General features: G+C 34.7%; 1 protein-coding gene across 4 annotated transcripts in view; it reads right to left on the bottom strand.

The window, feature by feature from the left end:
* Positions 1-23,131, bottom strand: part of LOC123307283 (NADPH oxidase 5) — a 126,387-nt gene extending 103,256 nt beyond the window's left edge. The window contains exon 1 of one of the 4 annotated variants that reach the window (XM_044889528.1): positions 22,995-23,131. Coding sequence is in view for 2 of the 4 variants with exons in the window: in XM_044889524.1 (XP_044745459.1) it covers positions 18,137-18,493 (357 nt within the window). In the remaining 2 variants the exon portion in view is untranslated. Of the gene's footprint in view, positions 1-18,136; positions 18,560-22,994 lie in introns of those variants that run through there. The other 3 variants (XM_044889529.1, XM_044889524.1, XM_044889527.1) reach the window with 3 other exon arrangements.
* Between the last annotated feature and the right edge of the window lie 1,326 nt (positions 23,132-24,457).

The raw sequence follows: 24,457 nt of genomic DNA, 5'->3' as shown, positions 1-24,457 counted from the left end.
TGTTTTTCCACTTTTCATTTTCGAGTTGACTTCGAACAGCTCTCTAGAGTGCAATTCTCTATTGAATCATCAACTGTTTGGTTTTCTAGAATCTTCAAAACAAATATTATGCGCTCCATATCCTAGAACAGTAGTAGAACTTTCTGATTTTTAGACAGAGTAGCAAAAAGGTGATTTTAGGGGGGTCTAACCCCTTGCTCATTTTTGACCAAAAAAATCGAGATTTTCGAAATCGAGTTTTTGTGCTAGGGTGGAAGCCTAGGCAACGCTGATTATATAACTGGAAATCCCAATTGTATCAGACGAATATAACAGGAGATATCGCAGATTGAAAAATTGCAATTTTTGAAAAATGCCATTTTCAAGATGAAAATCTAAACGAAGGGAGATAGGCTTTCGAAATTGCTTGCAATGGATTCAGCGTGTTCGAAAACCTATATTTCCATACCAAAATCTCAAATATCTGGCACTGTTTCGGAGAAAATAATTTTTTTTGTTTTTCCACTTTTCATTTTCGAGTTAACTTCGAACAGCTCTCTAGAGTGCAATTCTCTATTGAATCATCAACTGTTTGGTTTTCTAGAATCTTCAAAACAAATTTTATGCGCTTCATATCCTAGAACAGTAGTAGAACATCCTGATTTTTAGACAGAGTAGCAAAAATGTGATTTTAGGGGGGTCTAACCCCTTGCTCATTTTTGACCAAAAAAATCGAGATTTTCGAAATCGAGTTTTTGTGCTAGGGTGGAAGCCTAGGCAACGCTGATAATATAACCGGAAATCCCAATTGTATCAGACGAATATAACAGGAGTTATCGCAGATTGAAAAATTGCAATTTTTGAAAAATGCCATTTTCAAAATGAAAATATAAACGAAGGGAGATAGGCTTTCGAAATTGCTCGCAATGGATTCAGCGTATTCCAAAACCTATATTTCCATACCAAAATCTCAAATATATGGCACTGTTTCGGAGAAAATAATTTTTTTTGTTTTTCCACTTTTCATTTTCGAGTTGACTTCGAACAGCTCTCTAGAGTGCAATTCTCTATTGAATCATCAACTGTTTGGTTTTCTAGAATCTTCAAAACAAATATTATGCGCTCCATATCCTAGAACAGTAGTAGAACTTTCTGATTTTTAGACAGAGTAGCAAAAAGGTGATTTTAGGGGGGTCTAACCCCTTGCTCATTTTTGACCAAAAAAATCGAGATTTTCGAAATCGAGTTTTTGTGCTAGGGTGGAAGCCTAGGCAACGCTGATTATATAACTGGAAATCCCAATTGTATCAGACGAATATAACAGGAGATATCGCAGATTGAAAAATTGCAATTTTTGAAAAATGCCATTTTCAAGATGAAAATCTAAACGAAGGGAGATAGGCTTTCGGAATTACTTGCAATGGATTCAGCGTGTTCGAAAACCTATATTTCCATACCAAAATCTCAAATATCTGGCACTGTTTCGGAGAAAATAATTTTTTTTGTTTTTCCACTTTTCATTTTCGAGTTGATTTCGAACAGCTTCCGAGAGTGCAATTCTCTATTGAATCATCAACTGTTTGGTTTTCTAGAATCTTCAAAACAAATATTATGCGCTCCATATCCTAGAACAGTAGTAGAACTTCCTGATTTTTAGACAGAGTAGCAAAAAGGTGATTTTAGGGGGGTCTAACCCCTTGCTCATTTTTGACCAAAAAAATCGAGATTTTCGAAATCGAGTTTTTGTGCTAGGGTGGAAGCCTAGGCAACGCTGATAATATAACCGGAAATCCCAATTGTATCAGACGAATATAACAGGAGATATCGCAGATTGAAAAATTGCAATTTTTGAAAAATGCCATTTTCAAGATGAAAATCTAAACGAAGGGAGATAGGCTTTCGAAATTGCTCGCAATGGATTCAGCGTATTCGAAAGCCTATATTTCCATACCAAAATCTCAAATATCTGGCACTGTTTCGGAGAAAATAATTTTTTTTTGTTTTTTCACTTTTCATTTTCGAGTTGACTTCGAACAGCTCCCTAGAGTGCAATTCTCTATTGAATCATCAACTGTTTGGTTTTCTAGAATCTTCAAAACAAATATTATGCGCTCCATATCCTAGATCAGTAGTAGACTTTCTGATTTTTAGACAGAGTAGCAAAAAGGTGATTTTAGGGGGGTCTAACCTCTTGCTCATTTTTGACCAAAAAAATCGAGATTTTCGAAATCGAGTTTTTGTGCTAGGGTGGAAGCCTAGGCAACGCTGATAATATAACCGGAAATCCCAATTGTATCAGACGAATATAACAGGAGATATCGCAGATTGAAAAATTGCAGTTTTTGAAAAATGCCATTTTCAAGATTAAAAACTAAACGAAGGGAGATAGGCTTTCGAAATTGCTCGCAATGGATTCAGCGTGTTCGAAAACCTATATTTCCATACCAAAATCTCAAATATCTGGCACTGTTTCGGAGAAAATAATTTTTTTTGTTTTTCCACTTTTCATTTTCGAGTTGATTTCGAACAACTCCCGAGAGTGCAATTCTCTATTGAATCATCAACTGTTTGGTTTTCTAGAATCTTCAAAACAAATATTATGCGCTCCATATCCTAGAACAGTAGTAGAACTTCCTGATTTTTAGACAGAGTAGCAAAAAGGTGATTTTAGGGGGGTCTAACCCCTTGCTCATTTTTGACCAAAAAAATCGAGATTTTCGAAATCGAGTTTTTGTGATAGGGTGGAAGCCTAGGCAACGCTGATAATATAATCGGGAATCCCAATTGTATCAGACGAATATAACAGGAGATATCGCAGATTGAAAAATTGCAATTTTTGAAAAATGCCATTTTCAAGATGAAAATCTAAACGAAGGGAGATAGGCTTTCGAAATTGCTCGCAATGGATTCAGCGTATTCGAAAACCTATATTTCCATACCAAAATCTCAAATATCTGGCACTGTTTCGGAGAAAATAATTTTTTTTGTTTTTCCACTTTTCATTTTCGAGTTGATTTCGAACAACTCCCGAGAGTGCAATTCTCTATTGAATCATCAACTGTTTTGTTTTCTAGAATCTTCAAAACAAATATTATGCGCTCCATATCCTAGAACAGTAGTAGAACTTCCTGATTTTTAGACAGAGTAGCAAAAAGGTGATTTTCTAACCCCTTGCTCATTTTTGACCAAAAAAATCGAGATTTTCGAAATCGAGTTTTTGTGCTAGGGTGGAAGCCTAGGCAACGCTGATAATATAACCGGAAATCCCAATTGTATCAGACGAATATAACAGGAGATATCGCAGATTGAAAAATTGCAATTTTTGAAAAATGCCATTTTCAAGATGAAAATCTAAACGAAGGGAGATAGGCTTTCGAAATTGCTCGCAATGGATTCAGCGTGTTCGAAAACCTTTATTTCCATACCAAAATCTCAAATATCTGGCACTGTTTCGGAGAAAATAATTTTTTTTGTTTTTCCACTTTTCATTTTCGAGTTGACTTCGAACGGCTCTCTAGAGTGCAATTCTCTATTGAATCATCAACTGTTTGGTTTTCTAGAATCTTCAAAACAAATTTTATGCGCTCCATATCCTAGAACAGTAGTAGAACATCCTGATTTTTAGACAGAGTAGCAAAAAGGTGATTTTAGGGGGGTCTAACCCCTTGCTCATTTTTGACCAAAAAATCGAGATTTTCGAAATCGAGTTTTTGTACTAGGGTGGAAGCCTAGGCAACGCTGATAATATAACCGGAAATCCCAATTGTATCACACGAATATAACAGGAGATATCGCAGATTGAAAATTTGCAATTTTTGAAAAATGCCATTTTCAAGATGAAAATCTAAACGAAGGGAGATAGGCTTTCGAAATTGCTCGCAATGGATTCAGCGTATTCGAAAACCTATATTTCCATACCAAAATCTCAAATATCTGGCATTGTTTCGGAGAAAATAATTTTTTTTGTTTTTCCACTTTTCATTTTCGAGTTGAATTCGAACAGCTCCCTAGAGTGCAATTCTCTATTGAATCATCAACTGTTTGGTTTTCTAGAATCTTCAAAACAAATATTATGCGCTCCATATCCTAGAACAGTAGTAGAACTTTCTGATTTTTAGACAGAGTAGCAAAAAGGTGATTTTAGGGGGGTCTAACCCCTTGCTCATTTTTGACCAAAAAAATCGAGATTTTCGAAATCGAGTTTTTGTGCTAGGGTGGAAGCCTAGGCAACGCTGATTATATAACTGGAAATCCCAATTGTATCAGACGAATATAACAGGAGATATCGCAGATTGAAAAATTGCAATTTTTGAAAAATGCCATTTTCAAGATGAAAATCTAAACGAAGGGAGATAGGCTTTCGAAATTACTTGCAATGGATTCAGCGTGTTCGAAAACCTATATTTCCATACCAAAATCTCAAATATCTGGCACTGTTTCGGAGAAAATAATTTTTTTTGTTTTTCCACTTTTCATTTTCGAGTTGATTTCGAACAGCTTCCGAGAGTGCAATTCTCTATTGAATCATCAACTGTTTGGTTTTCTAGAATCTTCAAAACAAATTTCATGCGCTCCATATCCTAGAACAGTAGTAGAACATCCTGATTTTTAGACAGAGTAGCAAAAAGGTGATTTTAGGAGGGTCCCCTTGCTCATTTTTGACCAAAAAAATCGAGATTTTCGAAATCGAGTTTTTGTGCTAGGGTGGAAGCCTAGGCAACGCTGATAATATAACCGGAAATCCCAATTGTATCAGACGAATATAACAGGAGATATCGCAGATTGAAAAATTGCAATTTTTGAAAAATGCCATTTTCAAGATGAAAATCTAAACGAAGGGAGAACGGCTTTCGAAATTGCTCGCAATGGATTCAGCGTATTCGAAAACCTATATTTCCATACCAAAATCTCAAATATCTGGCACTGTTTTGGAGAAAATAATTTTTTTTTGTTTTTTCACTTTTCATTTTCGAGTTGACTTCGAACAGCTCCCTAGAGTGCAATTCTCTATTGAATCATCAACTGTTTGGTTTTCTAGAATCTTCAAAACAAATATTATGCGCTCCATATCCTAGATCAGTAGTAGAACTTTCTGATTTTTAGACAGAGTAGCAAAAAGGTGATTTTAGGGGGGTCTAACCCCTTGCTCATTTTTGACCAAAAAAATCGAGATTTTCGAAATCGAGTTTTTGTGCTAGGGTGGAAGCCTAGGCAACGCTGATTATATAACTGGAAATCCCAATTGTATCAGACGAATATAACAGGAGATATCGCAGATTGAAAAATTGCAATTTTTGAAAAATGCCATTTTCAAGATGAAAATCTAAACGAAGGGAGATAGGCTTTCGAAATTACTTGCAATGGATTCAGCGTGTTCGAAAACCTATATTTCCATACCAAAATCTCAAATATCTGGCACTGTTTCGGAGAAAATAATTTTTTTTGTTTTTCCACTTTTCATTTTCGAGTTGATTTCGAACAGCTTCCGAGAGTGCAATTCTCTATTGAATCATCAACTGTTTGGTTTTCTAGAATCTTCAAAACAAATATTATGCGCTCCATATCCTAGAACAGTAGTAGAACTTCCTGATTTTTAGACAGAGTAGCAAAAAGGTGATTTTAGGGGGGTCTAACCCCTTGCTCATTTTTGACCAAAAAAATCGAGATTTTCGAAATCGAGCGAACAGCTCCCTAGAGTGCAATTCTCTATTGAATCATCAACTGTTTGGTTTTCTAGAATCTTCAAAACAAATATTATGCGCTCCATATCCTAGAACAGTAGTAGAACTTCCTGATTTTTAGACAGAGTAGCAAAAAGGTGATTTTAGGGGGGTCTAACCCCTTGCTCATTTTTGACCAAAAAAATCGAGATTTTCGAAATCGAGTTTTTGTGCTAGGGTGGAAGCCTAGGCAACGCTGATTATATAACTGGAAATCCCAATTGTATCAGACGAATATAACAGGAGATATCGCAGATTGAAAAATTGCAATTTTTGAAAAATGCCATTTTCAAGATGAAAATCTAAACGAAGGGAGATAGGCTTTCGAAATTGCTTGCAATGGATTCAGCGTGTTCGAAAACCTATATTTCCATACCAAAATCTCAAATATCTGGCACTGTTTCGGAGAAAATAATTTTTTTTGTTTTTCCACTTTTCATTTTCGAGTTAACTTCGAACAGCTCTCTAGAGTGCAATTCTCTATTGAATCATCAACTGTTTGGTTTTCTAGAATCTTCAAAACAAATTTTATGCGCTTCATATCCTAGAACAGTAGTAGAACTTTCTGATTTTTAGACAGAGTAGCAAAAATGTGATTTTAGGGGGGTCTAACCCCTTGCTCATTTTTGACCAAAAAAATCGAGATTTTCGAAATCGAGTTTTTGTGCTAGGGTGGAAGCCTAGGCAACGCTGATAATATAACCGGAAATCCCAATTGTATCAGACGAATATAACAGGAGTTATCGCAGATTGAAAAATTGCAATTTTTGAAAAATGCCATTTTCAAAATGAAAATATAAACGAAGGGAGATAGGCTTTCGAAATTGCTCGCAATGGATTCAGCGTATTCCAAAACCTATATTTCCATACCAAAATCTCAAATATATGGCACTGTTTCGGAGAAAATAATTTTTTTTGTTTTTCCACTTTTCATTTTCGAGTTGACTTCGAACAGCTCTCTAGAGTGCAATTCTCTATTGAATCGTCAACTGTTTTGTTTTCTAGAATCTTCAAAACAAATATTATGCGCTCCATATCCTAGAACAGTAGTAGAACTTCCTGATTTTTAGACAGAGTAGCAAAAAGGTGATTTTAGGGGGGTCTAACCCCTTGCTCATTTTTGACCAAAAAAATCGAGATTTTCGAAATCGACTTTTTGTGCTAGGGTGGAAGCCTAGGCAACGCTGATAATATAACCGGAAATCCCAATTGTATCAGACGAATATAACAGGAGATATCGCAGATTGAAAAATTGCAATTTTTGAAAAATGCCATTTTCAAGATGAAAATCTAAACGAAGGGAGATAGGCTTTCGAAATTGCTCGCAATGGATTCAGCGTGTTCGAAAACCTTTATTTCCATACCAAAATCTCAAATATCTGGCACTGTTTCGGAGAAAATAATTTTTTTTGTTTTTCCACTTTTCATTTTCGAGTTGACTTCGAACGGCTCTCTAGAGTGCAATTCTCTATTGAATCATCAACTGTTTGGTTTTCTAGAATCTTCAAAACAAATTTTATGCGCTCCATATCCTAGAACAGTAGTAGAACATCCTGATTTTTAGACAGAGTAGCAAAAAGGTGATTTTAGGGGGGTCTAACCCCTTGCTCATTTTTGACCAAAAAATCGAGATTTTCGAAATCGAGTTTTTGTACTAGGGTGGAAGCCTAGGCAACGCTGATAATATAACCGGAAATCCCAATTGTATCACACGAATATAACAGGAGATATCGCAGATTGAAAATTTGCAATTTTTGAAAAATGCCATTTTCAAGATGAAAATCTAAACGAAGGGAGATAGGCTTTCGAAATTGCTTGCAATGGATTCAGCGTATTCGAAAACCTATATTTCCATACCAAAATCTCAAATATCTGGCACTGTTTCGGAGAAAATAATTTTTTTTGTTTTTCCACTTTTCATTTTCGAGTTGAATTCGAACAGCTCCCTAGAGTGCAATTCTCTATTGAATCATCAACTGTTTGGTTTTCTAGAATCTTCAAAACAAATATTATGCGCTCCATATCCTAGATCAGTAGTAGAACTTTCTGATTTTTAGACAGAGTAGCAAAAAGGTGATTTTAGGGGGGTCTAACCCCTTGCTCATTTTTGACCAAAAAAATCGAGATTTTCGAAATCAAGTTTTTGTGCTAGGGTGGAAGCCTAGGCAACGCTGATTATATAACTGGAAATCCCAATAGTATCAGACGAATATAACAGGAGATATCGCAGATTGAAAAATTGCAATTTTTGAAAAATGCCATTTTCAAGATGAAAATCTAAACGAAGGGAGATAGGCTTTCGGAATTACTTGCAATGGATTCAGCGTGTTCGAAAACCTATATTTCCATACCAAAATCTCAAATATCTGGCACTGTTTCGGAGAAAATAATTTTTTTTGTTTTTCCACTTTTCATTTTCGAGTTAACTTCGAACAGCTCTCTAGAGTGCAATTCTCTATTTAATCATCAACTGTTTGGTTTTCTAGAATCTTCAAAACAAATTTTATGCGCTTCATATCCTAGAACAGTAGTAGAACATCCTGATTTTTAGACAGAGTAGCAAAAATGTGATTTTAGGGGGGTCTAACCCCTTGCTCATTTTTGACCAAAAAAATCGAGATTTTCGAAATCGAGTTTTTATGCTTGGGTGGAAGCCTAGGCAACGCTGATAATATAACCGGAAATCCCAATTGTATCAGACGAATATAACAGGAGTTATCGCAGATTGAAAAATTGCAATTTTTGAAAAATGCCATTTTCAAAATGAAAATATAAAAGAAGGGAGATAGGCTTTCGAAATTGCTCGCAATGGATTCAGCGTATTCCAAAACCTATATTTCCATACCAAAATCTCAAATATATGGCACTGTTTCGGAGAAAATAATTTTTTTTGTTTTTCCACTTTTCATTTTCGAGTTGACTTCGAACAGCTCTCTAGAGTGCAATTCTCTATTGAATCATCAACTGTTTGGTTTTCTAGAATCTTCAAAACAAATATTATGCGCTCCATATCCTAGAACAGTAGTAGAACTTTCTGATTTTTAGACCCAGTAGCAAAAAGGTGATTTTAGGGGGGTCTAACCCCTTGCTCATTTTTGACCAAAAAAATCGAGATTTTCGAAATCGAGTTTTTGTGCTAGGGTGGAAGCCTAGGCAACGCTGATTATATAACTGTAAATCCCAATTGTATCAGACGAATATAACAGGAGATATCGCAGATTGAAAAATTGCAATTTTTGAAAAATGCCATTTTCAAGATGAAAATCTAAACGAAGGGAGATAGGCTTTCGAAATTACTTGCAATGGATTCAGCGTGTTCGAAAACCTATATTTCCATACCAAAATCTCAAATATCTGGCACTGTTTCGGAGAAAATAATTTTTTTTGTTTTTCCACTTTTCATTTTCGAGTTGATTTCGAACAGCTTCCGAGAGTGCAATTCTCTATTGAATCATCAACTGTTTGGTTTTCTAGAATCTTCAAAACAAATATTATGCGCTCCATATCCTAGAACAGTAGTAGAACTTCCTGATTTTTAGACAGAGTAGCAAAAAGGTGATTTTAGGGGGGTCTAAACCCTTGCTCATTTTTGACCAAAAAAATCGAGATTTTCGAAATCGAGTTTTTGTGCTAGGGTGGAAGCCTAGGCAACGCTGATAATATAACCGGAAATCCCAATTGTATCAGACGAATATAACAGGAGTTATCGCAGATTGAAAAATTGCAATTTTTGAAAAATGCCATTTTCAAGATGAAAATCTAAACGAAGGGAGATAGGCTTTCGAAATTGCTCGCAATGGATTCAGCGTATTCGAAAACCTATATTTCCATACCAAAATCTCAAATATCTGGCACTGTTTCGGAGAAAATAATTTTTTTTTGTTTTTTCACTTTTCATTTTCGAGTTGACTTCGAACAGCTCCCTAGAGTGCAATTCTCTATTGAATCATCAACTGTTTGGTTTTCTAGAATCTTCAAAACAAATATTATGCGCTCCATATCCTAGATCAGTAGTAGAACTTTCTGATTTTTAGACAGAGAAGCAAAAAGGTGATTTTAGGGGGGTCTAACCCCTTGCTCATTTTTGACCAAAAAAATCGAGATTTTCGAAATCGAGTTTTTGTGCTAGGGTGGAAGCCTAGGCAACGCTGATAATATAACCGGAAATCCCAATTGTATCAGACGAATATAACAGGAGATATCGCAGATTGAAAAATTGCAGTTTTTGAAAAATGCCATTTTCAAGATGAAAAACTAAACGAAGGGAGATAGGCTTTCGAAATTGCTCGCAATGGATTCAGCGTGTTCGAAAACCTATATTTCCATACCAAAATCTCAAATATCTGGCACTGTTTCGGAGAAAATAATTTTTTTTGTTTTTCCACTTTTCATTTTCGAGTTGATTTCGAACAACTCCCGAGAGTGCAATTCTCTATTGAATCATCAACTGTTTGGTTTTCTAGAATCTTCAAAACAAATATTATGCGCTCCATATCCTAGAACAGTAGTAGAACTTCCTGATTTTTAGACAGAGTAGCAAAAAGGTGATTTTAGGGGGGTCTAACCCCTTGCTCATTTTTGACCAAAAAAATCGAGATTTTCGAAATCGAGTTTTTGTGCTAGGGTGGAAGCCTAGGCAACGCTGATAATATAACCGGAAATCCCAATTGTATCAGACGAATATAACAGGAGTTATCGCAGATTGAAAAATTGCAATTTTTGAAAAATGCCATTTTCAAAATGAAAATATAAACGAAGGGAGATAGGCTTTCGAAATTGCTCGCAATGGATTCAGCGTATTCCAAAACCTATATTTCCATACCAAAATCTCAAATATATGGCACTGTTTCGGAGAAAATAATTTTTTTTGTTTTTCCACTTTTCATTTTCGAGTTGACTTCGAACAGCTCTCTAGAGTGCAATTCTCTATTGAATCGTCAACTGTTTTGTTTTCTAGAATCTTCAAAACAAATATTATGCGCTCCATATCCTAGAACAGTAGTAGAACTTCCTGATTTTTAGACAGAGTAGCAAAAAGGTGATTTTAGGGGGGTCTAACCCCTTGCTCATTTTTGACCAAAAAAATCGAGATTTTCGAAATCGAGTTTTTGTGCTAGGGTGGAAGCCTAGGCAACGCTGATAATATAACCGGAAATCCCAATTGTATCAGACGAATATAACAGGAGATATCGCAGATTGAAAAATTGCAATTTTTGAAAAATGCCATTTTCAAGATGAAAATCTAAACGAAGGGAGATAGGCTTTCGAAATTGCTCGCAATGGATTCAGCGTGTTCGAAAACCTTTATTTCCATACCAAAATCTCAAATATCTGGCACTGTTTCGGAGAAAATAATTTTTTTTGTTTTTCCACTTTTCATTTTCGAGTTGACTTCGAACGGCTCTCTAGAGTGCAATTCTCTATTGAATCATCAACTGTTTGGTTTTCTAGAATCTTCAAAACAAATTTTATGCGCTCCATATCCTAGAACAGTAGTAGAACATCCTGATTTTTAGACAGAGTGGCAAAAAGGTGATTTTAGGGGGGGTCTAACCCCTTGCTCATTTTTGACCAAAAAATCGAGATTTTCGAAATCGAGTTTTTGTACTAGGGTGGAAGCCTAGGCAACGCTGATAATATAACCGGAAATCCCAATTGTATCACACGAATATAACAGGAGATATCGCAGATTGAAAATTTGCAATTTTTGAAAAATGCCATTTTCAAGATGAAAATCTAAACGATGGGAGATAGGCTTTCGAAATTGCTTGCAATGGATTCAGCGTATTCGAAAACCTATATTTCCATACCAAAATCTCAAATATCTGGCACTGTTTCGGAGAAAATAATTTTTTTTGTTTTTCCACTTTTCATTTTCGAGTTGAATTCGAACAGCTCCCTAGAGTGCAATTCTCTATTGAATCATCAACTGTTTGGTTTTCTAGAATCTTCAAAACAAATATTATGCGCTCCATATCCTAGATCAGTAGTAGAACTTTCTGATTTTTAGACAGAGTAGCAAAAAGGTGATTTTAGGGGGGTCTAACCCCTTGCTCATTTTTGACCAAAAAAATCGAGATTTTCGAAATCAAGTTTTTGTGCTAGGGTGGAAGCCTAGGCAACGCTGATTATATAACTGGAAATCCCAATAGTATCAGACGAATATAACAGGAGATATCGCAGATTGAAAAATTGCAATTTTTGAAAAATGCCATTTTCAAGATGAAAATCTAAACGAAGGGAGATAGGCTTTCGGAATTACTTGCAATGGATTCAGCGTGTTCGAAAACCTATATTTCCATACCAAAATCTCAAATATCTGGCACTGTTTCGGAGAAAATAATTTTTTTTGTTTTTCCACTTTTCATTTTCGAGTTAACTTCGAACAGCTCTCTAGAGTGCAATTCTCTATTGAATCATCAACTGTTTGGTTTTCTAGAATCTTCAAAACAAATTTTATGCGCTTCATATCCTAGAACAGTAGTAGAACATCCTGATTTTTAGACAGAGTAGCAAAAATGTGATTTTAGGGGGGTCTAACCCCTTGCTCATTTTTGACCAAAAAAATCGAGATTTTCGAAATCGAGTTTTTATGCTAGGGTGGAAGCCTAGGCAACGCTGATAATATAACCGGAAATCCCAATTGTATCAGACGAATATAACAGGAGTTATCGCAGATTGAAAAATTGCAATTTTTGAAAAATGCCATTTTCAAAATGAAAATATAAAAGAAGGGAGATAGGCTTTCGAAATTGCTCGCAATGGATTCAGCGTATTCCAAAACCTATATTTCCATACCAAAATCTCAAATATATGGCACTGTTTCGGAGAAAATAATTTTTTTTGTTTTTCCACTTTTCATTTTCGAGTTGACTTCGAACAGCTCTCTAGAGTGCAATTCTCTATTGAATCATCAACTGTTTGGTTTTCTAGAATCTTCAAAACAAATATTATGCGCTCCATATCCTAGAACAGTAGTAGAACTTTCTGATTTTTAGACACAGTAGCAAAAAGGTGATTTTAGGGGGGTCTAACCCCTTGCTCATTTTTGACCAAAAAAATCGAGATTTTCGAAATCGAGTTTTTGTGCTAGGGTGGAAGCCTAGGCAACGCTGATTATATAACTGGAAATCCCAATTGTATCAGACAAATATAACAGGAGATATCGCAGATTGAAAAATTGCAATTTTTGAAAAATGCCATTTTCAAGATGAAAATCTAAACGAAGGGAGATAGGCTTTCGAAATTACTTGCAATGGATTCAGCGTGTTCGAAAACCTATATTTCCATACCAAAATCTCAAATATCTGGCACTGTTTCGGAGAAAATAATTTTTTTTGTTTTTCCACTTTTCATTTTCGAGTTGATTTCGAACAGCTTCCGAGAGTGCAATTCTCTATTGAATCATCAACTGTTTGGTTTTCTAGAATCTTCAAAACAAATATTATGCGCTCCATATCCTAGAACAGTAGTAGAACTTCCTGATTTTTAGACAGAGTAGCAAAAAGGTGATTTTAGGGGGGTCTAAACCCTTGCTCATTTTTGACCAAAAAAATCGAGATTTTCGAAATCGAGTTTTTGTGCTAGGGTGGAAGCCTAGGCAACGCTGATAATATAACCGGAAATCCCAATTGTATCAGACGAATATAACAGGAGTTATCGCAGATTGAAAAATTGCAATTTTTGAAAAATGCCATTTTCAAGATGAAAATCTAAACGAAGGGAGATAGGCTTTCGAAATTGCTCGCAATGGATTCAGCGTATTCGAAAACCTATATTTCCATACCAAAATCTCAAATATCTGGCACTGTTTCGGAGAAAATAATTTTTTTTTGTTTTTTCACTTTTCATTTTCGAGTTGACTTCGAACAGCTCCCTAGAGTGCAATTCTCTATTGAATCATCAACTGTTTGGTTTTCTAGAATCTTCAAAACAAATATTATGCGCTCCATATCCTAGATCAGTAGTAGAACTTTCTGATTTTTAGACAGAGAAGCAAAAAGGTGATTTTAGGGGGGTCTAACCCCTTGCTCATTTTTGACCAAAAAAATCGAGATTTTCGAAATCGAGTTTTTGTGCTAGGGTGGAAGCCTAGGCAACGCTGATAATATAACCGGAAATCCCAATTGTATCAGACGAATATAACAGGAGATATCGCAGATTGAAAAATTGCAGTTTTTGAAAAATGCCATTTTCAAGATGAAAAACTAAACGAAGGGAGATAGGCTTTCGAAATTGCTCGCAATGGATTCAGCGTATTCGAAAACCTATATTTCCATACCAAAATCTCAAATATCTTGCACTGTTTCGGAGAAAATAATTTTTTTTGTTTTTCCACTTTTCATTTTCGAGTTGATTTCGAACAGCTCCCGAGAGTGCAATTCTCTATTGAATCATCAACTATTTGGTTTTGTAGAATCTTCAAAACAAATATTATGCGCTCCATATCCTAGAACAGTAGTAGAACTTCCTGATTTTTAGACAGAGTAGCAAAAAGGTGATTTTAGGGGGGTCTAACCCCTTGCTCATTTTTGACCAAAAAAATCGAGATTTTCGAAATCGATTTTGTGCTAGGGTGGAAGCCTAGGCAACGCTGATAATATAACTGGAAATCCCAATTGTATCAGACGAATATAACAGGAGATATCGCAGATTGAAAAATTGCAATTTTTGAAAAATGCCATTTTCAAGATGAAAATCTAAACGAAGGGAGATAGGCTTTCGAAATTGCTCGCAATGGATTCAGCGTATTCGAAAACCTATATTTCCATACCAAAATCTCAAATATCTGGCACTGTTTCGGAGAAAATAATTTTTTTTTGTTTTTTCACTTTTCATTTTCGAGTTGACTTCGAACAGCTCCCTAGAGTGCAATTCTCTATTGAATCATCAACTGTTTGGTTTTCTAGAATCTTCAAAACAAATATTATGCGCTCCATATCCTAGATCAGTAGTAGAACTTTCTGATTTTTAGACAGAGTAGCAAAAAGGTGATTTTAGGGGGGTCTAACCCCTTGCTCATTTTTGACCAAAAAAATCGAGATTTTCGAAATCGAGTTTTTGTGCTAGGGTGGAAGCCTAGGCAACGCTGATAATATAACCGGAAATCCCAATTGTATCAGACGAATATAACAGGAGTTATCGCAGATTGAAAAATTGCAATTTTTGAAAAATGCCATTTTCAAAATGAAAATATAAAAGAAGGGAGATAGGCTTTCGAAATTGCTCGCAATGGATTCAGCGTATTCCAAAACCTATATTTCCATACCAAAATCTCAAATATATGGCACTGTTTCGGAGAAAATAATTTTTTTTGTTTTTCCACTTTTCATTTTCGAGTTGACTTCGAACAGCTCTCTAGAGTGCAATTCTCTATTGAATCATCAACTGTTTGGTTTTCTAGAATCTTCAAAACAAATATTATGCGCTCCATATCCTAGAACAGTAGTAGAACTTTCTGATTTTTAGACAGAGTAGCAAAAAGGTGATTTTAGGGGGGTCTAACCCCTTGCTCATTTTTGACCAAAAAAATCGAGATTTTCGAAATCGAGTTTTTGTGCTAGGGTGGAAGCCTAGGCAACGCTGATTATATAACTGGAAATCCCAATTGTATCAGACGAATATAACAGGAGATATCGCAGATTGAAAAATTGCAATTTTTGAAAAATGCCATTTTCAAGATGAAAATCTAAACGAAGGGAGATAGGCTTTCGGAATTACTTGCAATGGATTCAGCGTGTTCGAAAACCTATATTTCCATACCAAAATCTCAAATATCTGGCACTGTTTCGGAGAAAATAATTTTTTTTGTTTTTCCACTTTTCATTTTCGAGTTGATTTCGAACAGCTTCCGAGAGTGCAATTCTCTATTGAATCATCAACTGTTTGGTTTTCTAGAATCTTCAAAACAAATATTATGCGCTCCATATCCTAGAACAGTAGTAGAACTTCCTGATTTTTAGACAGAGTAGCAAAAAGGTGATTTTAGGGGGGTCTAACCCCTTGCTCATTTTTGACCAAAAAAATCGAGATTTTCGAAATCGATTTTTTGTGCTAGGGTGGAAGCCTAGGCAACGCTGATAATATAACCGGAAATCCCAATTGTATCAGACGAATATAACAGGAGATATCGCAGATTGAAAAATTGCAATTTTTGAAAAATGCCATTTTCAAGATGAAAATCTAAACGAAGGGAGATAGGCTTTCGAAATTGCTTGCAATGGATTCAGCGTGTTCGAAAACCTATATTTCCATACCAAAATCTCAAATATCTGGCACTGTTTCGGAGAAAATAATTTTTTTTGTTTTTCCACTTTTCATTTTCGAGTTGATTTCGAACAACTCCCGAGAGTGCAATTCTCTATTGAATCATCAACTGTTTTGTTTTCTAGAATCTTCAAAACAAATATTATGCGCTCCATATCCTAGAACAGTAGTAGAACTTCCTTATTTTTAGACAGAGTAGCAAAAAGGTGATTTTAGGGGGGTCTAACCCCTTGCTCATTTTTGACCAAAAAAATCGAGATTTTCGAAATCGAGTTTTTGTGCTAGGGTGGAAGCCTAGGCAACGCTGATTATATAACTGGAAATCCCAATTGTATCAGACGAATATAACAGGAGATATCGCAGATTGAAAAATTGCAATTTTTGAAAAATGCCATTTTCGAGATGAAAATCTAAACGAAGGGAGATAGGCTTTCGAAATTGCTCGCAATGGATTCAGCGTATTCGAAAACCTATATTTCCATACCAAAATCTCAAATATCTGGCACTGTTTCGGAGAAAATAAGTTTTTTTGTTTTTCCTCTTTTCATTTTCGAGTTGACTTCGAACAGCTCCCTAGAGTGCAATTCTCTATTGAATCATCAACTGTTTGGTTTTCTAGAATCTTCAAAACAAATTTCATGCGCTCCATATCCTAGAACAGTAGTAGAACATCCTGATTTTTAGACAGAGTAGCAAAAAGGTGATTTTAGGAGGGTCCCCTTGCTCATTTTTGACCAAAAAAATCGAGATTTTCGAAATCGAGTTTTTGTGCTAGGGTGGAAGCCTAGGCAACGCTGATAATATAACCGGAAATCCCAATTGTATCAGACGAATATAACAGGAGATATCGCAGATTGAAAAATTGCAATTTTTGAAAAATGCCATTTTCAAGATGAAAATCTAAACAAAGCGAGATAGGCTTTCGAAATTACTCGCAATGGATTCAGCGTATTCGAAAACCTATATTTCCATACCAAAATCTCAAATATCTGGCACTGTTTCGGAGAAAATAATTTTTTTTGTTTTTCCACTTTTCATTTTCGAGTTGATTTCGAACAGCTCCCGAGAGTGCAATTCTCTATTGAATCATCAACTGTTTGGTTTTCTAGAATCTTCAAAACAAATATTATGCGCTCCATATCCTAGAACAGTAGTAGAACTTCCTGATTTTTAGACAGAGTAGCAAAAATGTGATTTTAGGGGGTCTAACCCCTTGCTCATTTTTGACCAAAAAAATCGAGATTTTCGAAATCGAGTTTTTGTGCTAGGGTGGAAGCCTAGGCAACGCTGATTATATAACTGGAAATCCCAATTGTATCAGACGAATATAACAGGAGATATCGCAGATTGAAAAATTGCAATTTTTGAAAAATGCCATTTTCGAGATGAAAATCTAAACGAAGGGAGATAGGCTTTCGAAATTGCTCGCAATGGATTCAGCGTATTCGAAAACCTATAATTCCATACTGAACTTTCAAATATCTGACACTATTAACGAGAAAATTTTTTTTTTTGCTTTTCCATTTTTCATTTCCCAGTTCACTTTGAAGGGCTGCTTGGAGTGCACTTCTATCTTGAATCATCAACTGTTCGGTTTCATAAAATCTACAGAAAATGTTCTATGCACTATATATCCTAGGACAGTAATGGAACACTCTAATTTTTAGACAGAGGAGCAAATACACATGGGCCATTTTAGGGGGGTCTAACCCCTTGCTCATTTTAGAGCAAAATCGAGATTTTCGAAATCGAGTTTTAATGCTAAACTGGAAGCCTTTGCAATGCTGATGATATAACCTTAAATTTCAATTCGATCAGACGAATATAACAGGAGATATCGCAGATTGAAATTAGCAATTTTTGAAAAATGCCACTTATACGAGGAAAATCTAAAAGAAAAGAGATAAACTTTCGAAACTCCTCAATTGAATATAAAAGTTGCGTGATTCGAAATGAAAACTGATCCGCTCGACCATTTTTCTACAAAATAGTCAATACTAAAAATATGAATTTTGTTCCTTATCTTGGCCACGCTCTGTATTGTTAAAAAGAATAGTGCTGGCCATTCGATATTGATCTTTTTTCATCAAAATTAGTCTTCATTATCCAAAATAAAACTGCGTACAGAAACTATTAAAACTTATTAAACTCTATGAGTCGAATCTTCCTACCTTATTCAAGAGTAACATCCTGAAAGTGACCATTGTATAATAGGGCTGCTGCGACACAATCTCTTTACATTTCTTCAAGCATGACACGTGTAATTTTTCCCTTAAATTCGCTTTTTCCATACTAGACAACGGAACTTTCTCCTTATTAGGTGAGGTCGCGTTTTCCGAAAAGTTTTCTTTAGGCACAGCCGGTTTATCCATTGGAGATAACAAATTTTCACTTTTTGGACGCGACGCCGATTGGGGAGGAGGAAAAAGAAGAATATTTTTGGACACCATGGCTGCGGGGGGATTTGTCTCGTTTGGAACATCTTCAAATTCCGACAAAAGTTGTTCGATAAGATTGTCCAGGGACATTTTACAATAATCAGGAGAAAAAGAAAAGAACTGATTCAATCAACTTTGCAAAGGTGTGAGAAATGTGTCCCAATTTCCTCAGCAGAAGTTTAAAGTAGGAAAGGAAGTTTTAAGATATAAAATACATGCGCAATAATATGTGTGGGTCTTGTGAAATTGAAACAACGAATTTGGAAATCAGTTCGTTTTCAATAGAAATGAACTGATTGAAGTGCTTCTTAAAATAGACTAGAAAATGAATACGTGTATAGGGTCAAAACATTTACAGCTTTATTAAAAAATCTAACTAATGTTGGTACTTAATGGAGAACCTATATGCGCATACAGCATACAAAAAATTTCAGTTATCTAACTGATCGATAAACTTATTTACATATAATCCCAAAAAAAAATGTGAACGTTTCTTTTAATCGAAGAAAAAATCTAAAAAGGTGACATGTATGACCAAAAGCCTAAAATAATTTGTATCCTATAAACGACAAGGAAAATCTTTTGCTTCTGGGTAAAGATAACTTTTGATGACGAAACTAAGATAGAAATTAACATTTCCGTTGTCATAACGTTACAAAACATAGCAGAATGGAAAATCTTTGTGGTTAGAAGTTGCAGAACGACGTAAATACAGTTCGAATTATATTTGTAACAATTAACTGATATGAAATCTTGCATTTCTTGTTCTCATTAAATTATAGAGAGAGAAATTGTTGTTTCTCTTTTGACTTGTCCCATGCATGTATGCACATGTCCTAAAGAATCAAATCAAAAAACAAATCCATTTCCAGCAGGAATATGATGAGAACAAATGAAAATGAGAAGCTAGTTTTTCTTATTGAAAAACGCAGCAAAGATGTGATCAAGAAACGGCTTTTTCTGCAAGCAAAACTCAACTTTTTCAATTCCTGCTGTGAGAGAACCTCTGAATAGAATTTACGTAAAATTTCAGGATATTTCATCCAAAATACGAATAAACCTCTGAAAAACAATTAACTCTTCCACATTCTTCATCACACTTGCATACACCATTTGTAGGTACCTAATTGTATGTCCAGCAGCAATATTGAGAGTATAATTCATTTTCGCTCGTTTTTCTAAGACAACGCCTCAATAAATAGCATCTGGCAATCTTTCCATTTGCATAAATCAATATTCAATTTAAATTCTGCATAAGTACTGTTTTCTCATGTTTAGATTATCGGACGATGGGCATATTAATGTCGATAGGAAAATATCATTCTAGGAAACATAATTCTCAGATCTATCAACGAACAACATCCATTTCATGTCACAGCATATCCTCTCATTCAATCAGACCAAAAATTTCCCACTTGGCGATTTCAACATCCCCTTGTTGAGTGATACCTTGTGCTACTTATTAAATTGTCACAATTTCATATCCTTTTAAGACTGATCCGTCTCAAACGAGCACCATTAACGTTTTATGGTATATATTTTCGTGTAATAAATATTGGTATTAAAGTTGTTTAGGAATTTCAACCGGATCAAGAACGTTCGAACATCTGTGGCTGATGATAGCATATTTCAGGAGTAGTATGGGCAAAACGATTAGCTACAGGAGCTTCAGATATCTTTGAACACGATAGTGAATGATGCTTTATGGTGGACAACAGGTTTCGGTCATTGGTAGCCCATGTTGACCTTTTTGAATTCCGGAATTGACAACTGCGAAAAGTGTCGAAAAATAAAGGTTTCAATGAAAATGAAAGTTAGTTTTCAATCAAGATATCTTCCCTCCCTCCCTCTGAAAGATTCTTATTAGATTGATTATGACACGTTCGTTAAATTGAGTTAAACATTCGTACAACAATTGTCTTCGAATCCTAACAAATTTATTGCGTGAAGATATTTTTGTTGGTACCACTCATTGCACCTACTGAAAGTGATTTCCACGAAAATTCGCCTTTACGAATTCGAATAACAAAGTCTTTTGAAACAATAATATAGACAGTGTCCCATTCAAATTGAAAAAGCATATTTCTAGTGAAATAAAAATTACAATAGTGACGAAAAATATTGATCTTATGAAAAAGTGCTCGAACGATTGAGTTGGTTCAAGAATTTCTAATTCTGTACATCCAAAGAAAATCTCATAAGGAAGATAAAGACGTAACTGCTAGCTCTAGTTAGACGAAATCGTCGTTTTGATGACTTTATACTTTAATGCCTTATCAATGCTCTTATGAATTTTATATCCCCCCATCAAATACAAATTCCCTACTGCTAAACTTACAACACACCCATATAAAACTTAACTCCTTACTATGTATCCGTTCTAGCGATAAAGCCCATCAAAAAAAAGTACATATAAAACGGCTTCAGCGGTATCCAGTCCAAATGAATTTGTGTAGGATGACTACAACCGAATACAACTAGAATTTCATTACTGGTATCTCGTCAATTTATTTACTTTTCAGCGGCTGCCGAGTTTCATAATTGCTTCATGCTAACGGTATAAAACTGGTTATAATCAATCTATTTTTTTTTACATCGGAACCATTAGATACTTTGTTGCTCCTTTTTTCGATATCAAATTTAATATGAGGTTCCCGGTAAGTAGCCATAATCATAATATAAAAATCCGTTCACTAATTTGTTTTCAATTTGTTTCAGGATCTTTACAAGCCAAGGATAAAAAGCGGAACTAAAGACTTGGATGGATTAGCGCAATATGTTAAAGGATCTGAATCTGAAACTCATCTAATAACAGCGGCGTGTTAAGCAATTTGGTTTTTTCTTACGGTCTGATTGAATATCACCTGAATACTCTACTTTGCTATCGGAGATCCAAAGCAGTCTTCTGAACGTTTCAACTTCAGTCGAAGAATTCACAGAGAAAACAAAGACAAGACTAGAACAAGAAGATAAAAAGAACAAGTAGACAAGACTATCTTGAAATACGTGTATCAAAATCATTGAGAGAGACAACTGAACCTCAATGAAAAATCAGGGGTGAATCGAGCTATAGAAACACTGAGTGACTGCCACATATTTCCACTCAATTTACATTATTGCACTAAATATTTCCTGTGAGTTTCAAATACTTCGAATGATCCGCATCTCAGATGGTCTACGTCCTCAATCTATAAAAAAAATTTGTCGCTTATTGAAAGTGAAATATGAGGTGGTAAATCCAGATTTATTATATATGTATCTGTGAATCTGCAGACTGCCATATCTCATAGTGAGCGCTGTGAAAATGCGGCATGAGGATATTTCAAAAATTCCACTTCTGCGAAATTACATCGATCATATATATTCCCATCAAGATGAAATAACTGAAGTTGCCTTGACTGAACGGGAATGTCAGTCGACTGTACAACAGAGGGCCTAAAGGCCGTGTTGGTAGCAAAAACAATGTAGATTTTCTTAAATAATTGGAGAATATCGTTATTTTAAATTTTTTGAGGAACCAAAATCATTGTTATCCTCAGTCATACCTGAACTACTGACAGACAATCAGCTGAAAGTTTACTTAACATTTAGTACTTGTTTATACCTATACCTCCTTTCGTAGTGTGTTTTAATTATTAAATACAGGGATCAAAGGAATCTGTGACCAAATTTGGTTGCTTTAATTTTGGGACACCCAGCATGTTCTTCAATTCTTGATCATGCAATAAGCTGATATAATCCTGAAATTATTTTCATCATAATGACTGGATTATCAGTAGATGGCGAAAGTAACTTATTGTTAAAATTTTAAGATCAGAGAGTCGACAATAACCAGTAACAGTTTGATATTATGTCAAAAATTATTTCTTCATTTTTTAGAAATATCCAAGTTTAACTATCAACCTTCGATAGTACGAACTTGAAATTTTATTGAGTACCTACAATACGCAAATTGAACTACTATAAGTATCTGATCATCCCTTTATCACAACTCATATACCTACACAATTTCAATAAAATTTATAGATATATGTAAGTAGGCAGGTATTTTTATTCATATTATTTAAATTTTTTCTTTATCCAGGTATTCGAAATTATTCAAGCAGCAAATCCCGAAGTAAATTTCAGATTATATGCCACTTTTATTGTTTAAAACCATATGTGCTTTTAAATTATTATTTTCGTTAATATGCCACAATATTTTTTTTTGATTTGTACCCAAAATTTGTTGTGTTCGAAAACTACATATTTACATGTAAAAATTGTTATTGCATATTGTTCCTACAATGGCCTTAATAAAATTCATTTCATTGAATTGTCTTCATAGAAAGTGCTGTGTCAATTAATCATTAGAATGAGCATAAATCTCTTATTCCATAAAAAAAATGAATTTTTAATTGTAAAAATCTTCACCAGAATAAAATTTCATCAGAATACTCGTGACGTCAATGAGAAATCTGTAATATCAGATTGAATAAACAAACATTGTACCAGATAATAAATAAACATCATATTTGACACACTAAAAAAATTAGTTAACTAGTTAATTAGAAGAGAAAAGAGCTCGAATATTTCGAACTGATGCACTTACCTATTTTTCAGATCCGGAGAGAAACGAAACAGTTGATATAGTCACGATTATTCGTTGAAAGTTTAAAATTTCGTACTCGTATAAACACGAACATGTTATTTCGTAAACTGATTCGAAATCGTAAAGAAGGTTTCCATCTGTTTTTATCGGAGATCAATTTCATCGTTTATGATTCAGAAAAACTCCAATGCAATTTTCGTTTATTTTTCATCTCTGAATAGAGATCGCTACAAAACTGGAAATTAAATAGTCTCATTCTATCTTTATATTATGTAGGTAGGTATAATCGAGTCATATTGTCCGCGTTCAGGTTCAAAATTGTTGAATTAAACTTAAAATTTTTATAAATGACATAAATGAAAACATATCGAATTCAATTTGTATTCCAGAATATTTAATTCTTAATTCAATACATGCTGATGCTAGATAGAATAGAAAAAGACCAAAATATAATATAATGGAGAAAAAGCAGCTGTGAACACGTTGATATGAATCAAAGAATTCCGTTCAAAAAGGCGAAAAGTTTTATTTCATTTCATATGCAGCAGAGCACTCCCCTAATAAGCTATCGTTTTCAAACTTCCAACTTTGGCACGTTAGTCAAAGCAACGTGTGATTTGATAGCAAATTTCTCATCAAAATCATGACAATTGAACCCAGCAGAGTCAACAGACAGTAATGTTGAAGCATATGTACTTTAACTATAGGGACTACTACCGACTAAGCGATAGAGAAAATACGGAGTATATCCTCGAATTTGTAGCATCAGCATTTACTTCGTGTCTATTCATATCACCCACTATAATGTCCCATCAAAAAATGTCATAAGTTCCTCGATCGCTAAAAATGACACAAATCTTTTATTTGACAATTGCTTTTACCTACTTTTTTAATAAATTTAATTTTTCTTATGATTTTTGGTCGATGTTATTTTTCTCTTAGGGCTTTCAAAAGAAAAATCATCAAGCTGCTGATTCACACGAAAAACTTCTTGTCACTTTCCTACAAAATGCATAATGATAGCCAAAAGTTGAATTTCCAATGCTATTTTCTGTTAGTTACTGGTTCGGCTGATGATGAATGATGAATAATTATAAATGATTTGAAACGAATACTCACTGCTGAAAATCTCATAAGTATTGCCCTCTATATTCTGAAATAGAAACCAGACATGTCCAGTTACAGAATTCTGAACAGAGAGATGTTCGTCAAAGACTTTTATTGTATGATGTCCTCTTACAATACAATAATAATGAAATGATGATAATGTTGAAGTTCTTGAAGAGCGTCAGTTGCGTCTGTCAAATGAATTATCATCTTTCAAAAAGGCCATATAACTCACGGCTCTAATCGTCTAATCTATAATCTTTCTTTGCCATTATAGAAATAATCCTGCAGGAACACAGAGGCACAGAGGCCTGTCCATTCAAAGAATTGGATGTTCACCCATCCAAAAGACAAAC

This window comes from Coccinella septempunctata, chromosome 2 (assembly GCF_907165205.1).
Source record: "Coccinella septempunctata chromosome 2, icCocSept1.1, whole genome shotgun sequence".
In the NCBI taxonomy this organism is placed as follows: Eukaryota; Metazoa; Arthropoda; class Insecta; order Coleoptera; family Coccinellidae; genus Coccinella; species Coccinella septempunctata.
Note: the sequence above shows the minus strand (reverse complement) of the source record. Positions and strands in the feature narration are given on the sequence as shown.